This window comes from Cydia pomonella, chromosome 2 (assembly GCF_033807575.1).
Source record: "Cydia pomonella isolate Wapato2018A chromosome 2, ilCydPomo1, whole genome shotgun sequence".
Taxonomy (NCBI): Eukaryota; Metazoa; Arthropoda; class Insecta; order Lepidoptera; family Tortricidae; genus Cydia; species Cydia pomonella.
Genome location: NC_084704.1, coordinates 26,853,484 through 26,870,142, shown reverse-complemented (window position 1 = coordinate 26,870,142; position 16,659 = coordinate 26,853,484). Strand labels below are relative to the sequence as shown.

General features: G+C 34.8%; 1 protein-coding gene across 4 annotated transcripts in view; it reads left to right on the top strand.

Moving 5' to 3' along the window:
• Positions 1–8,347: 8,347 nt before the first annotated feature.
• Positions 8,348–16,659, top strand: part of LOC133534772 (serine/threonine-protein phosphatase 6 regulatory ankyrin repeat subunit B) — a 56,521-nt gene continuing 48,209 nt past the window's right edge. For all 4 annotated transcript variants that reach the window (XM_061874042.1, XM_061874041.1, XM_061874040.1 and 1 more), the window contains exon 1: positions 8,348–10,142. In XM_061874042.1, the coding sequence (XP_061730026.1) occupies positions 9,810–10,142 (333 nt within the window). In that variant the 5' untranslated portion in view covers positions 8,348–9,809. The remainder of the gene's footprint in view (positions 10,143–16,659) is intronic.

The window sequence follows — 16,659 nt, the reverse complement described above, 5'->3', positions numbered from 1 at the left end:
GCCTACCGTGACGGGATTGGGGTGACCCGGGACGCTGGCCGTTATTTGAATTTTAACTTAATATAATATGTTATATTAATTGTATGATGTTATTGAATTGTATTTTATTTTATTATGTAATGTAATTGTATTATGTTTAAATGTACATGGAAATAATTCCCTGGATTAATTTAATTTCATTCATTCATATACCTAATGATTGAAATTATTAAAATCACAATATTTTTTAACGATCACGATAAATTCTTATTGCTCGCCATTGAGGTTTTTAATGTCAGAGAAGAATATCTTTAAATGCTAGTTATTTATTCAGTATCAATAAGTAGCACGGAAAAACTAGCAAAAGGCTTTATTGGAATGGCACCAAGAATTTATAATAAACTGCCAAAAGAGATTTTAAAAATTAATGATTAAAAGAAATTTTAAAAAATATTACATGATTTCTTAATAACTAAAGCGTACTACTCAATACAAGATTTTTTATCAGACTCAGGAAATTTTATTACCCTTTAATTTGTTGTGTATACTTCATTATTTACCATAGATTTAGTTTGTAAATGCATGCTACATGTCCTCTGTAGCTATTTGTATGCACATGGCATAGTGATACTTTATTATAAATATAAAACCTACTGTTGTACATACCTATATTTTAACAAATAAATAATTAGGAATTTGGAAAACCTTAAGAAAACGTACAGTCAGCAGCAGGAATAGTTAACGGCTGAGATTTTACAAAACCATCTTAAGTCCAGTCCGCAGCAAGCTCGGTTTTCCATACAAACGTAGTTACGCTCTCATTTTAAAACGACTAGAGTCCAACCAAGCTAAGTTAGGAACGATTTTGATAGCCCAGCCTGTGCAAATATTAAATGTCATAATTTCATAGATGATTGATGTTTAAAATAACACTTGCACTGAAACTTTGTACTTACACTAGGAATGATGACACGTGTTGAATTTTATGACAAAATCTAGTAAAATAGATAGCAAATGAGCAATTTATCGCAATAATGTGGTTATTAAAATAATATATGAAAATGATAAAAAATATAGGACCTGAAAGGTTCAAAATTAAAAGTTTTTTTTTTCCAAAATGGAATAAAGTCAGGGTACCATTCGATTCCGTACATTTTATCCAAAAAAATATTGTACAGCAAATATATACATAAACGCAATATTTCACCGACAAAAACGCAATTTTAATGTTTTTCATACTTCAAGATTGACCGCGACGTCACGTTTGCTTATCGTTTTGTTAGGAGCGTTTCGCGAGTGAAGTACGAGTACGACTGTCGGACTTTAACTATCATTTCTAACTTTTGTATTGCTTTAATGCAATGGATCCCATATAGATTTGATTCTAAAAACGAACTTGAACGATTGATACCATTAATAAAAAAGCGGCCAAGTGCGAGTCGGACTCGCGCATGAAGGGTTCCGTACCATTTAAGACGTATTAAAAAAAAATCTACTTGCTAGATCTTGTTCAACATTTTACCACTTTGGACACACATTTTACCACTTTGGGACTGTCTCTCGCGCAAACTATTCAGTTTAGAAAAAAATGATGTTAGAAACCTAAATATCATTTTTGAAGACCTATCCATAGATACCCCACACGTATGGGTTTGATGAAAAAATGTTTTTTTTAATTTATTGACGTATTAAAAAAAAACTATTCACTAGATCTCGTTCAAACCAATTTTCGGTGGAAGTTTGCATGGTAATGTATATCATATATTTTTTTTAGATTTTTCATTCTGTTATTTTAGAAGTTACAGGGGGGGGGACACACATTTTTTCACTTTGGAAGTGTCTCTCGCGCAAACTATTCAGTTTAGAAAAAAATGATATTAGAAACCTAAATATCATTTTTGAAGACCTATCCATAGATACCCCACACGTATGGGTTTGATGAAAATTTTTTTTTTTTTTAATTTTTATGACTTATTAAAAAAAAACTACTTACTAGATCTCGTTCGAACCAATTTTCGGTGGAAGTTTGCATGGCAATGTATATCATATATTTTTTTTAGATTTTTCATTCTGTTATTTTAGAAGTTACAGGGGGGGGGGACACACATTTTTTCACTTTGGAAGTGTCTCTCGCGCAAACTATTCAGTTTAGAAAAAAATGATATTAGAAACCTAAATATCATTTTTGAAGACCTATCCATAGATACCCCACACGTATGGGTTTGATGAAAAAAATTTTTTTTTTTTAATTTTTATGACGTATTAAAAAAAAACTACTTACTAGATCTCGTTCGAACCAATTTTCGGTGGAAGTTTGCATGGCAATGTATATCATATATTTTTTTTAGATTTTTCATTCTGTTATTTTAGAAGTTACGGGGGGGGGACACACATTTTTTCACTTTGGAAGTGTCTCTCGCGCAAACTATTCAGTTTAGAAAAAAATGATATTAGAAACCTCAATATCATTTTTAAAGACCTATCCATAGATACCCCACACGTATGAGTTTGATGAAAAAAGATTTTTTGAGTTTCAGTTCTAAGTATGGGGAACCCCCAAAATTTATTGTTTTTTTTCTATTTTTGTGTGAACATCATAATGCGGTTCATAGAATACATCTACTTACCAAGTTTGAACAGTATAGCTTTTATAGTTTCGGAAAAAAGTGGCTGTGACAGAATCGGACAGACAGACGGACATGACGAATCTATAAGGGTTCCGTTTTTTGCCATTTGGCTACGGAACCCTAAAAATTGTCATCTAGCCTATAGGACAAGGTATATCTATTGCCTCGCAGGTATATCTATCGCCTGAATACAGCGTTATTAAATTATTCATACTAAACTTGTGTTTGCTCTATTTCGTTTGTTTTTTAGCTAGAACTATATATAATAATTGCAGGCATGTATATACCTCATGTCATTGTATGTGCAAAGTTTCATTACAATCCAACACGTAGTTTAAAAATGTAAACCTAACTCCGTTTGTTTGGGAAGGTGAAATTCGGTCGAGCTTGCTGCGAAATTTTAAGACCAACCTATGGAATTGACCGTCCAGTGGCGCTCTCATTACAGGAAATTATGTTTTCTAATAAACCAATTCATTTTTGTATATTCAGTATATTGTTGTCCTACTGATTTCCCAACTTTTGGTCTTTGTCACATAATTTTATTTTACTTATTTTGTGCTTTATCAACTAAACAGTAAATTATGGCAAAGATAATTTGAAATAAAGGTGGATTGTCAAGGTAAACAAAAAAACATCTTTTCGAGCGATGACGCCATACCTTTAGCCTATGCTCTAGTAGATGGCGCCACTTTTTGATATTTAACAAATTTTACGCATATCAGTGAAAGAATAGGTAGTTAAGGATCAAAGTCAAATGGCGTTCTAAAAGTTTCGAAAGATGGCAGTAAATTTACTGTGGCTACAAAGTTTACCTTAATGAGGGAGCTGCTGGGCGGTCGACTCAGTCTTAAGACAACTTTATCGTTAAGAGAGTAACGTGTGTAGATAATTTTGGATACAAATAAGCTACATTTGTTGCGGACTACGTATCCGTTTTCAACGCCATACCTACAATCGAAGTTATGCTTTCATTTTAAAACAAGATACTGAAATAACAAAAGAAATTGTCCGTACATAACTTCTACACGCTCTATTTTCTTTGTTTAACATTTCTTGGCAACGAAAATTGGTACCAGACATAGATTTATACAAGGTGTAACAAAAATATTAGGGATCCGTTTAAGGGCATATTCGGTATTGTGTTCTGATTAGGAAAAGTAGAGGAACCATTTTTCTGACGCGAACTTTCTTGACCTTCTTCGGGTTGGCCGACTTGAACGACCTGCCCCATAGAAAAAAAAATTCGTTGTCCTGAAGCACTAATATAGTAAGCTCATTGTTTATCTATGAAGCGCACTGAAAGTGATACGTTTCTGCTCTAGGGCCTTTTACTTTCCAAGTAGGTTTAATTTTTACGATAAGCAATGAAGAATTGGTTTTAAATAGATTTGTATAAATTCCATTCTGATATTTAACTCCCGAATCCATAAATAACAATCCTTTTTACTTAAAATAGTAAATTGAAAGTACATACTTATGAAAGTTTATACTTAGTCATGTTTTGTAAAATACACGTGTAGTTTACTTTCCTTATTTGTACCAATCACTGTATCCAATCACAAGTAAAATACAGGCACACGCTGAATTAATTTTCCGAAACATGATATTGTGCTGTTCTGTAATAACGAATGAAGTTTATTACTTTGATAGGATCGCTATAGGTACATACGTCGTAAATTGAATAATATGTATTAGCAATTATTTGTAGTTAGCTAGCCTATTCAGCTAAGAAAGTATTTCCTAATTCATTACTTACAATTAGGTACGGGTATTTATAGCCCACGACTAAACTTTGCGCCAAACATTAAATTTTAACACCCAACCAGACTTATAACTTATAAGATATTTACAGATAATATATGCATGGATCCTGCATACATTCTACCCGGAAGTAGGTAAATAGGAAAAAAACTAACTTTTTCAAACAATTATTAGTTTTCACGTCAGCAGCTCGAACAAGGGTAATTTGCTGCTTAAAAACCGTGAGCAAAATCGCATTTTGCTCACTGCGTGAGACAAAATAACATTCAAGTGACCTTTATATTCGAATGTCATTTCAACGTGCGGGGCCTACTATAAGTTCGAAATATTTGGATTCTATTGTCTTTGTCCCTTTCACGTCATTAGCAAAAAGAAAGAGACAAAAAAGTGCATACGTAATTCAACGTTATATTGACAGTTTATAATAGACTCCGAAGTAAGTTAATGAAATAAAAGTTAAAAATTTAATAAAAACACCATATTTTACATATTTTATTATACGATCAAAACAATTAACTTAAAAAATTTACGCAATTGTTACGCGATGTAAATAGTTTTACTTTTAACGATCTCTATAGTTGACAAAAGTTGTATCCGCAATTCGGACCGTATTTTACAAAAATAAGCTGTCGATTGAACTGTCAATTGATGTTTGTTATTTCATTATTTCCCTATTATTTTATTGAAATTTCTTTCGTTTCGTTTTATTGCGGTAATTAATCTTAATTGTTAGAATACCTTAAGAAAACATGAGTGAAATAGTGATGAAGACGGATTACATTTTTTCAGGTTGTATATCTTCCAAATACGTTCTCACTGCTGTCATGAAAAGTTTTGTGTACTACACGAGATCAAAGTTATTTACATCTCGTGCGCTTTTGAGTCCCTTACTACACTCAAGATTCTAAATTAGATTCACGAGCGTAGCGAGTATTATAGAGTCTTTCGCTTGCTCGGGACTCAAAATAAACACTCGAAGAAATATGAAACTTTACTCTCTTGTTGTACAGATAACTATTATCTACAAGCATAACGACATATTTGCGTAAAGCTAATAATAATAAATCTACAAATGTACGGCGCAAGTGATACATGTCTTAATTTATTAGAATTAAGTAGTACTTTCGGGCCAATTCGAGTTTTCCTTATGAGATCTGATTCCGATACGATACTGATCTGTAAGTGTCTAAAGTGACATTTCTTCAACCAAATACGTCACTTATGACATGGACAGATCAGTATCGTATCGGAATCAGATCTAATAACTAAAACTCGAATTAGTCAATTTGTTTAAATGCTTATTAAACGACCTATTAGAAAAGATTTTTCCATAAAAAAAACGTGTAAGGTAAAAAACGTGCATACATACATACGAGTTATGCATTTATTTTTCAGAGCGAAGTTTATTCAAAGTATCCAAATTTATACATTATTAAGTCTCGCTTCATGTCAGTCCTAGTTAAAACAAAATAAATTAGTAATGCAGCACCAAAATACATCGTTCACTGGACCTCACGCCGACGCCTTACCAAATATTAGTGATTAGTACCTGGGCGACCGAGCTTTGCTCGGTTATAACTATTTATTGTAATATGGTGGTGTATAGGTGATAATCTTAACTACATTTTTTTACTAAATTAAACTTGTCTAAAACAATTAAAATTAAAAAATTATATATAAACTTGGTCATATAAAAAAATAACAAAAGTTAGTCACCGGGCGAGATTCGAACCCGTAACACTCGTTTAGCAGTCCGCGTCTTAACCCGCTGGACCAGAAGGACAGTGGCCGGCAATACGAAATTAGCGACCATATTCTGCGTCCAATGCCGGATTTAGAGGTCTGGAGGCCTCGGGCAATAAAGGAGTGGAGGCCTCCTGGCCCCAAATTATTTTCCAAATAAAATAGTAAATTTTCCGAAGTTTCTATTGTGGGGGCCCCTCGTTTGTGGAGGCCCGGGGCTGTAGCCCCGGTTGCCCTCCCCTAAATCCGGCCCTGTCTGCGTCAAAAGAAAAACGCATGAAAACTCGAAAACACGCGTTTTCCCAAACATAAGACTAATCTAGATAGATTGTATACCCCCAAAAACCCCCGTATACCAAATTTCAGCGAAATCGTTAGAGCCGTTTCCGAGATCACAGAAATATATATATACAAGAATTGCTCGTTTAAAGGTATAAGATAATTAAATTTTAATAGTTTCGCGTCGATGTGGGGTCTTACAACTGATATGGCTACTTACAACTTACTGAGGGTGATTTATTCCTGTAATATTGCAATATTGTGTGGATTCTAGTTCGTATGTACCACTATAATCATGATAGGTGTATTAGACCGCGAGCCAGGAACAATTTCTATGACCAATCACCTTCCGGCTCAAAACTCGTGTAGTGGTTAACGGCTAGGTATGATGAACCCTCGTGGACGTCAGCTGCCGCTCCGTTGGTGGGTTGAGGAATGGCAGCCACCGTAACACGTAAAACAAAAAAAAATCTCATCGCCTCCCGTTTGATACTTGTGTCAAATGATAGTTCAGATGCTAATTAAAAAAATCGTCAGCCGATTATATCGCGATGGTAAGAACATCAGCTGGTTGCATGAACATGTAAAAAATAAGCGCTATACCTTTTATGATGGCAAAAACATTTTACAACTGACGGTCATTCCACCGCGATAGAACCGTCTGACGGTTTTTTAAGTTTAAAACAGCATCTAAACTATCATCTGACAAAGTATCGGCCGGGAGGCGATGACTGACTAAATATGCTCCTGGCCCGCGGTCTATATCCGTTAAACTAAAAAATCAGCTATTATAAATTATTTCCAATCCGCCATACTCCCGGTCCGTAAAATTCGTTAATTATTAGTCATTTTTGTGTATGTATATATCTACCTCATAAAGATATACGGTGTTAATAAATTGCAGTATACAATATTTGATAAAATGATGTTATTGAGATAATATGTAATATAGGGCCATAAATTATGGAAGCAATGACATTATGATACCTAATTAAATGATTATTTACCAGCTGTCCTTTCGAGTGTTGTCCCAGGCATTTAAAGGTACTACGGCCCTGAGAGTTGAGGTGCGAAGTGCTTCGTTAAAATGGTATGTGCTCTACTGCTACAGTGGAATTTGGAATAAGAAACAAATCTGCCTGTAAATATTTAAGAACCTAGATATAGATTAAGACATGCATTTTATAATGTATGTAATCGATATAACAAAATCACACACCTATTCAGTATTCACACACGATTTCCTAAACAGCATTACGAGTATCTCGTTTTCTTTTGCAATCCTTTTCTTTATACTCGAACGTACTAGTGTACTTGCCTAGTTAATGCATAAAAATGTTAAACCAGACCGCTGGTCAAGCCCTTGTGTTCCTTCGTATCTGATCATCGCCGTGGCAGAATCGAGGCCGTGGCGGAGCCCGCCCCCTGCCCCCGTGCCCCGTCGTGGCACCGGAAGTGGCGCGTGGAGCGCACGCGACGGCCCCGCGCTCCGCACACCCCCGCCTGTGACGAAACATGCAAATTTCCCTCGACCTCTTAAGGCCACGATACAAATCGAAGTAGCTGAATACGCGTCCGTATCATTCCCCCAATATTACCAAACAAGGTCGAGGATGGACGAGGCCATCCAACTGGGGAATAAATTAAGGAGCTGATAAGGAGTAAATTAATATTAATACTCTTAAGTAGAGTTCAGTCCACTATTAGATGGACTATATTAATGTGTTTAAAATAAAAATTAAGTAAAATACCTTTAATGATTTTATTGACCACAATGTTAGCGAAGGTCTCCGTTTTGAATCGGGCAAATTGCTTTCATATGTCCGGATGTTCTCCTCTACAGGTCGCAATTCTCAAACATGGGTATTTCGAACACATACAGAAAGACAGGTGTTGTATGGAAACATTAAGCGTCTCTCAACCAATTCTTGTGAAACTTTGTGACCAAATTATATTATAAATTAGTTTTTTTGTGGATTCAGTTTTTGTAATATTTACCAAATGCGTAAATTGGCATAAAGCAAGTAAGCGTCAATAAGGTCTATGGCGCTTAAGACTATTGTGAGTTAACTGTGATAATGACCAGTAATGATTCAACGAACTGTGAAGAATACTTAATTTTTCTTAGAGTATCGCGAGGTCCCCAGCTCACAGTAACTCGTACTTACTAGTACTAGTTATACACAAGTAAATACTTAAAATCAAAACTGTCACAAGTAGTTCAGTGTTTATCCTTAAACATTAAATACTTTCTGTTAGGATAGTTAACGTTGCGTAGGCGTAGCATTCTTTTTAACCAAATTTCCCTAGTTCGTCAATCCCGGAGTTGTAGACCGGCAAACAATGAAGCTCCTCTCAATTGTTTTCACCCGAATTTCACTGTGTAAATTATGTCATGACTCAGAACACATGGGTGAATTTGCATTTAAATCATGGAGGCAGAAAAATATGGAACGGTTTAGGTAGGTACATTTACGTTGGTGTAATAAGATTTTCTATTCATCTTAATTTTTAATCATTATTAATCATTAATACCTGCGACGTTAGCACTTACGCATTAAAAAAGCTTACAATTGCTAATTGGAATAAAATTAATTACTTACCTACCTATTTCAAATGTGTTTTGTCCCAGGACTTTCAGATATTATTTTCAGGGCTTGTAATGATTGTACAGCATAATCAAAGGTCGGCGAAGCTTTTTAGAGCCCCTGTAATGATGAAAACACAAAACACTTCAATGGAATAATCTTCCAGCATATTTAATTTCGATGTTTATTTTCGTCCATGTCTTGATACCTTCAAACCGGCTCTGCGAGTACGTGACTCGGCACGTTTTACCAATTTACTATAATGTAATCAGCAAAATGTAATCTATTGACAACGATAGCTGTGTACTTGCATTCCTAAATTAGAAAAAGCAATTATATTTACCACCCGCCTAAACTAAACATTTCGTAGGGATGTTTGTTCAAAGCGAATTCTTTACATTACAGGTCTGATATTATTTCCACCACTTCAGTTATGGGAAATATATATCTAATAGCTACGCTAGTTTTCTTTCAGTATTTTAAATTTCAATATTTTCTCCGAAGCGCATCGCATCGTTTCGTTTGAGGTAGACAGTAGCTAGAAGTTTGGCGGCGATCTTCCGATAACAGAAAAGTAAAAATCGGGCCAATGCATGTGACGTTTTGAGACATCGCCGATTCGAGTTTGTTTGTAAATCCGGTTCGCGCACCTGCCTTCGCCTTTATATACTCGAATCATGCAAGAAATCGGCTGAGCTACGCAGCCGTGCCGCAGTCATGGCCCGCCCGCCCTGCGCTCAACATAGCCCAGACCGAGCACGGTGATACGCGACGCCACAGTGTAGTGATGACGAAGTGATCGTGAACCTGGCCCGGTTATGAAGTGAGGATGTCTCAAGCGCCAGCCGGCAAAAAAGGCGGAAAGGGTCCGCCTAAGAAAAATACAGAGGATGATAAATCGGCAGCGGCGAAAGTCACGGATGATAAGGATGAGACGTCCTCCGTCAATGGTGATAAGAAAGAGATTAAGGAGAGCAATGGAGACGTTCCAAAGCCTCCCAGCGCGGGGGTCAACATGCGGGAAGCAGCAGCGAAGGTGCTGGTGCTGGCCCAGAAGACAGAATGGTCGGCGGTGGAGAACACTCTTAAGGTGCTGGAGAAGCTGGTGGCGGCCGGCGGAGAGGACGCCGTCACCGTGCCCATGGCGGGCATACACGATCCGGTTAGCAATTAACTCTCATGCTTGATACCAAATAAATTACAGCATCAATTCTCGGGTAGAGAAAATTACACAAGACTCAGGAAACATATTGAATGAAAAGCGTTATTTCGTCGATATTCTAAAAAACTATTAGGAACATGACGACTACGGTTACGCTGTTTACTTTCGTTAGAAATTACTGTGAATATTTTTAACCTGAGAAAGGCATTGATTTGCATTATAGTATGTTAGACCTTAAATACAACGTTTGCAAAATAGGTAAAAGCTTTATTAAACTAACTGCGTTCGTTTATCTTATATTATTATTATGTTTTATTTATTATATCTTTATACAAGCAATTCTTATATATATTTATATATTTCGGGGAACTTGTAAACGGCTCTAACGATTTTGATGAAATTTGCTATATGGGGATTTTCGGAGACGTACAATCTATCGCTAAAATCGGTCTTATCTCTGGGACAACGCGCATTTTTAGTTTTTACATGTTTTCTGAGCAAAGCTCGGTCTCTCAGATATTTGCATTTGAAAATAAAAGCGTAGTATATTTGTTTTATCTACTGTAATCACCTGTGCTGCGGTTAGGTGCCTTCAAGGTTAGGTCTTAGGTGTATTTCAATACATAAGAAAAAATACATCTCATTCGTGCTCAGCAGTCATCAATGTCATCATTAAGCTTTCAGCGAAACTCCGGTTTAAATTAGTTTTTATTATTTTCACTGCAGAACAATAAAATAAAAAACCAAGCAGTTATGTTGTCTGCGCTCTAGCATGTACATACTCGGACTCAAACTATAGCTAAGTGCAAATTAATGTTGATAGAAATCTATGGAGAAGTTAAAGTTTACCCTAAAAACTTTTTGTTTTATCGTGGTAGAAAACTTCCAAATGTGGCTTTAAACACGAAATCAAATCACCGTTTTACAGGAATTACGGTATTCAATCTTTAAGGCAATTTAATAATTAATAAAGGTTTTCGAATAAGACATTATAAAATTATAAGTATATATAGTGCCTACCTATAAATCAAATGAATAAAAATTGTCAACGATAATATTGTTGGTTAGAATGTAAGGCTGACAGTTATAAGCACTTAACCATTTTCCTGGCATAGTACGATTTATCGAACACATACGCGCCAATAGAATTTCAACCTTAGCCATCCGATTTAAGGTTCAAATTAGATTGCACTTTCGGAAAATGTGACTTGTGTTCAAATTAATCAACCAAGCTGGATTTATTGGAATATATTTGAATTTTTTGGGAAAACCTTGTAGATTGGTGCGGCCTGGAAAAGGGTTAACAGTGTTTTTTGCCCATGATATGAGCGCCCGGATGGCGGGTGGACCTCATCAATATATATAAACATATTGTACCTTAGTTCTGTGTACTTCAGTGTACCTTTAATAAAAACCAGTGTACACGTACCTCTCCCTAAAATGAGCTATTAAAAAGAAAGGTAAACAACAAATATATGAAAATAATTTAGAGATAAAAATCTAATGAAATGAATAATGGGGATCCCTGGCCAGTTTCCGCTGTTGGTTGCCTATAAGTAGAGATGGGTAGTGAGTAAATATTCACGGTGAAATACTGAGTAAATACTCAGTATTGACTTAGTATACCCGTATTTACTCGTTCATACCCAAATTGGTGGGTACATTTAGATATTTAGAGTGCTGAAAGGTGCATCAAAATTGAAATATAAGTGTATTTTTCAGCCGCTACCGATTAAGTACTCAAAATTGTTAGAAATATATTTTTTAAGAGTGGCACTCCATACATGTAACTATTTGTCGCCGGACATGTAGGTACTTTTTCGTAAAAGTCGTTACGCATATTTTTTCTAGGTTAGAATTTCGGAAATTATGTTTTTTTTTATGTCGACAAGTTCTCAGGAACGGTAGATTACTGCTAGTACCTCACCTCATTTATTTTGAGGTAGGACACTGAAGGAGCTGCCTATAAAAAGAAATGAGATCCCACCAAAAACATTACATATAAAAAAATATAGTCTCGCAATGGAGCGCATTCAACTGCTAAAAAGTTTGGAGAAGTAATATAAAACTAAGTTGCTTAATTTATTTAATACTGTCTTATGTTCCATAGAACACAACTATCATAAGTTGTTGCATAATAATTATTAAATTTACTTATTACCTGTTACTAGCCCCGATGAGAATTAGTTCGTATAGTTCCAGTAGTTCCCCACAAATATTTTGTTTATTATAATCAATTCTCCACAGTAGATCATATATGAGTCTTGTGTAATGGGAACCATAATAGTATTGTTTTATCTCGTATATTTTGATCTTATGATAAAATTGCATGAGACTTTTACTGCTGAAAAAATTAACTTTTAAAAATCGTTGTCCATTGTCCTACAGCATTTCTGCATGCATGGGCTCGAAACAAAATTTTCAGTACATTAGCAGAACCGTGTTGCTTTCTGCACATCTGTTAAGTATATTCCAACCGGAAAAAAATAAAAAATCGTTATTTTTAGTACAATTTCTTGTGTTTGAATTTAGTTATTTCAAATATTTCCATATAAAATTAAATAACATTATTAGTAGTAGCATTAAACATACAATATGTACCTACAATACAAATATTATTTATTGCTGACCAATATAAAAAGAACATAATGACATACAAATTAAACACACAACTTAGACTATGGTAGACAACGGGCAGTCTTATAACTAAAGATCGATCTCTTCCAGACAACCTTAGGGTAGTGGAGACAAGGCAAAGAAACAAATAGTGAGTAAGTGATGCAGTGAGTGATAGAAGTTGAGAAATAATAATACCAAATTATACACATACATAAATAGCAAATGGTATAAACTACATTTTAACTAAAACATTATTTTTGTACAAACGAGAGAACCTCAAAGAATGCTCTAACTAGACGAGAACATATGCATCGGGGCTAGTACTCGTATACCTATAGAGACCGGGATCAACATTTTTTTATATGAATAGAATGTAAATGCGTTGCGAGACTTGCACTTTTTTACATGTTTTTGGTTGGATATGTATTTTTAGTAGTGTCCCGTAAATGAAATATGATAATTTAAATCTAATCGGTGTGTAAGCATCATTTACGTGTGCATTTATATAAACACCATTAAATCTGGTAATAGCTATCAAAATCACAGCACACCATTAGTGTCTTTTAGATAACACTAAAAGCTGATAAACGAAATTCAACACAACCGTGGAATGTTCTCATCTTATCATTGATATAATTACTTCGTAAAAATAAGATTCTTATTTATTCTCAATAATGTTTTTTTAACCGGCTTCAAAAATATAATCCCAATTGGACCGTTTTTTTATATTTTTTGTTACCCCAGAGCTCCGTCATTTTTAACCTAATATTTTGAATAGTAGATTGTTAACCAAGGGATGAAAGGTACTCATGTCTTCGGAGGTAATCTCTCTACATAAATAAAATTCTCACTACGTTCGAGCACCAATAGTCTGAGACTGAAAAAAATATTTTTAATTTCTCAAACTCTAAAATAGGGTTAATGATGTTTAATGATGTGCAGAATATGATACGTTTCTGCTATAGAGCATTTTAAATTACGAGTACGATGTTTTTTTTTTTATAGAAAAGTGATTAAAATTTAGTTTTAAATGGATTTGGACAATTTCTATCCTGATATTTAACTCCCCATTCCATAAATAACGATACTTACTACCTAATATACTGTTATCCCTAAATTGTTAGTTGAAAGAAGGCCCTCTGCTCGGGTGAAAGGCACTATTTAAATCTCGTGCTATTGGCGCTTTCACTGCGTTCGGGCGCCTAACTAGCTCGACTTAGATGAGAGCATCATCCCTTGATTAACAATCTACTATTTCTATTTTTATTTAAAAATATTTAGGCTTGAATTCAACATACCAGTTGCAAGCACATATGAAATTGCTAATACTTTATTTTACTATTGGGTAATTTCAGGTTTTCTTTTTTTTTATTTCTTACAGATGATGAGCCTTACTTGAACTTACTTATTTACATATTGCCACGATATAAAAGGGCTATAATAAATATAGCAAGAATTAAATGCGTTGCCAGAGTTGCGGTGTTGTTAGATAGGTAAGCAACAATATACCATCATAAACCATTTGCAATATTGAATATGGTCTATCAAAAATAGCAAGCTACAATTTTTTTTAAATCGCATTTGAGTGCACTGATTGATTTCAAATCTACGTATTTCGTTTCGTCTATCACTAAAAACCAAAACAAATCATAGAGGGATGGTTGATCGATCTCGCAGTAAACTGACTCCCGGCAGTAAAAACAAGTAAAGATGACTGCGCGCCGCACGCGACCGTTGCCAAGATATCGCACAAACATGGAGGGAGGACGAACCGTGTTTTAACGTGGCTTCAAGAATATTTCTTTGTCAGTTTAAACTACCACTACTCTTTTTTCTCCTTATATTAGAATATGTTATGATCAAAAGAGCAGGGGATTCTGGGAAGCAATACAATTCTGGGAAGCATACTGTTGAAAGTTTGGGTGATATTTATATATTTTGTAACGCCGACCCAGGATTGCTTTTGTACATGATGCCTGCATGGCTTTGTTAAGCCACATATAGTTATTTTATGGTAGAATTCCTATATCCATCTTCCGACTCTAACATTAGATCCGTGGGATTTGAAAACTATTGCTTACAAGATTAGACCTAAAGAGAATAATTAACATTCAAATGAAGGCTAAGTACGAGTACAAATAATGTTTGTACAAGAGATCACAAGCCAGATCATTTTCAATAGAAAAAAACGACTTCTTTATAGTCATAAAACAAAGTGTACATAATAACCGGGGGAACCTTGCCCACTACATAACGAAGTTCCCAATGGTGAAAGCGTCCACTGATTTAAAACACTCGTTCAAATATTTATTAAAAACAAAATTTAGTTACATGTCGTCTATTTCTGGCCATACAATAGTCGTTTACGATAGCGGCAAGCGTGCCAGTGGCTCAATTAAAAAGTAAATCTTTACCGGGCAGCTCCCGTAGCGTAGCGTGAGCTAAGTGTGTCAGACGGCGGGCGTAACGAGGACTGCTTACCATAACTAACTCGCGAAGGAGCCATGCCGGGACCACGGACCCGTCGCTTACTGAACTAGCTTGGATAACTGGTATAAACATAACCTGATGACTGCACGTTATTTGATATCACGATTATACTGTTTTTTTTTTTAAATCAGTTAGGTAAGCAATAAAAATAACAGCCTAGTCCTTTTTTAAATATTAACGATATAATCAAGACATTTGTATTTGGATTTAGTCATCGCTGTTAATTATTAATAAGTAATTGAAGAACACTTAATTACTAATAGAGATACCTTTGCTAACAGAATCAGTTCGTTTCTCTTTTTAGTAGTGTATGGCAATATTACCAATTTGCAGGAGTAGGGGTAGTAGGAGGAGGATAAGTAGTAATAAAGGAGTTACCTACATTTGTAGTATTCTAAAGTTTCATTACTTTATTCCCTATTCGTAAACGTCGCAGTATTTATTCCTCATCCAATACAATATTATTATTATAAAGATCTGAAATACGAATTTTTAAATAAACACCAAGTCCTGTAAACTGTTTCAGTAATTGAAATAAAACCCCAGATTTCAATTTAACCGTTGATACTTCAGCACGTCGATCGCCATGTTTCCGGCAGCAAACCGTTTGGCCTACATAATTTCAGATGTAAATTGGTGGACGCGGTACTGACCATTTGTGTGTCAAGGCAAGGAGTTTTGCGTGTGGCTTGCGCCTGCTTAATCGATAGGATTAATGACCTTGGCGTTGACCTATCTATTTATTGTAAACATTGTTTTTTATACTTTAGGAAATATTTAAATATAGTCGAGGTCTCTTTCATTAAAATCGGATTATAATTATTAATGTCTAAATATTATAATTCATCTGATACTTGTGTATTATTACGAGTATATTTGTTAATAGGGTCTAAGTATTTAAATAATGATCTTCAAAGTTATCTTTATCTAAGTACAATTTACACCGAACCACTATTAAAATCCTTTCAAAATAAAAGTAAATCACCTAAAGTTCAAGAATATAAAGTGAGGTATAAAAATTCCTATTTGATGAAATATTATATATGATATTATAACAATAATGTAGACAAGATCAGGGAGAGACGAACGAATAGCTGACTGTGTTGTCTTTCTGAGCAATCCAGGTCTCGTGTCGCGTTGATGTCGTATACTTCACAGTGCCGACACCGCTCAACATAAACTCCTGATTAATCATAACAATAGATAGGTACTCGTATACTGACAAACTATAAACTGCAATAAAATAACCAGGTAATTGCCTGATAAACAACACTTTACCGCAATTTCCTTTCATTTTACACTCGCTGCGAATTTGTACTATAATGATAAAAACTGCCGTAATCTTATGAATAATTCATAAATATTTAGCACAGAGCAAGTATGATTAATAAACTTAGTATTCGAGCCA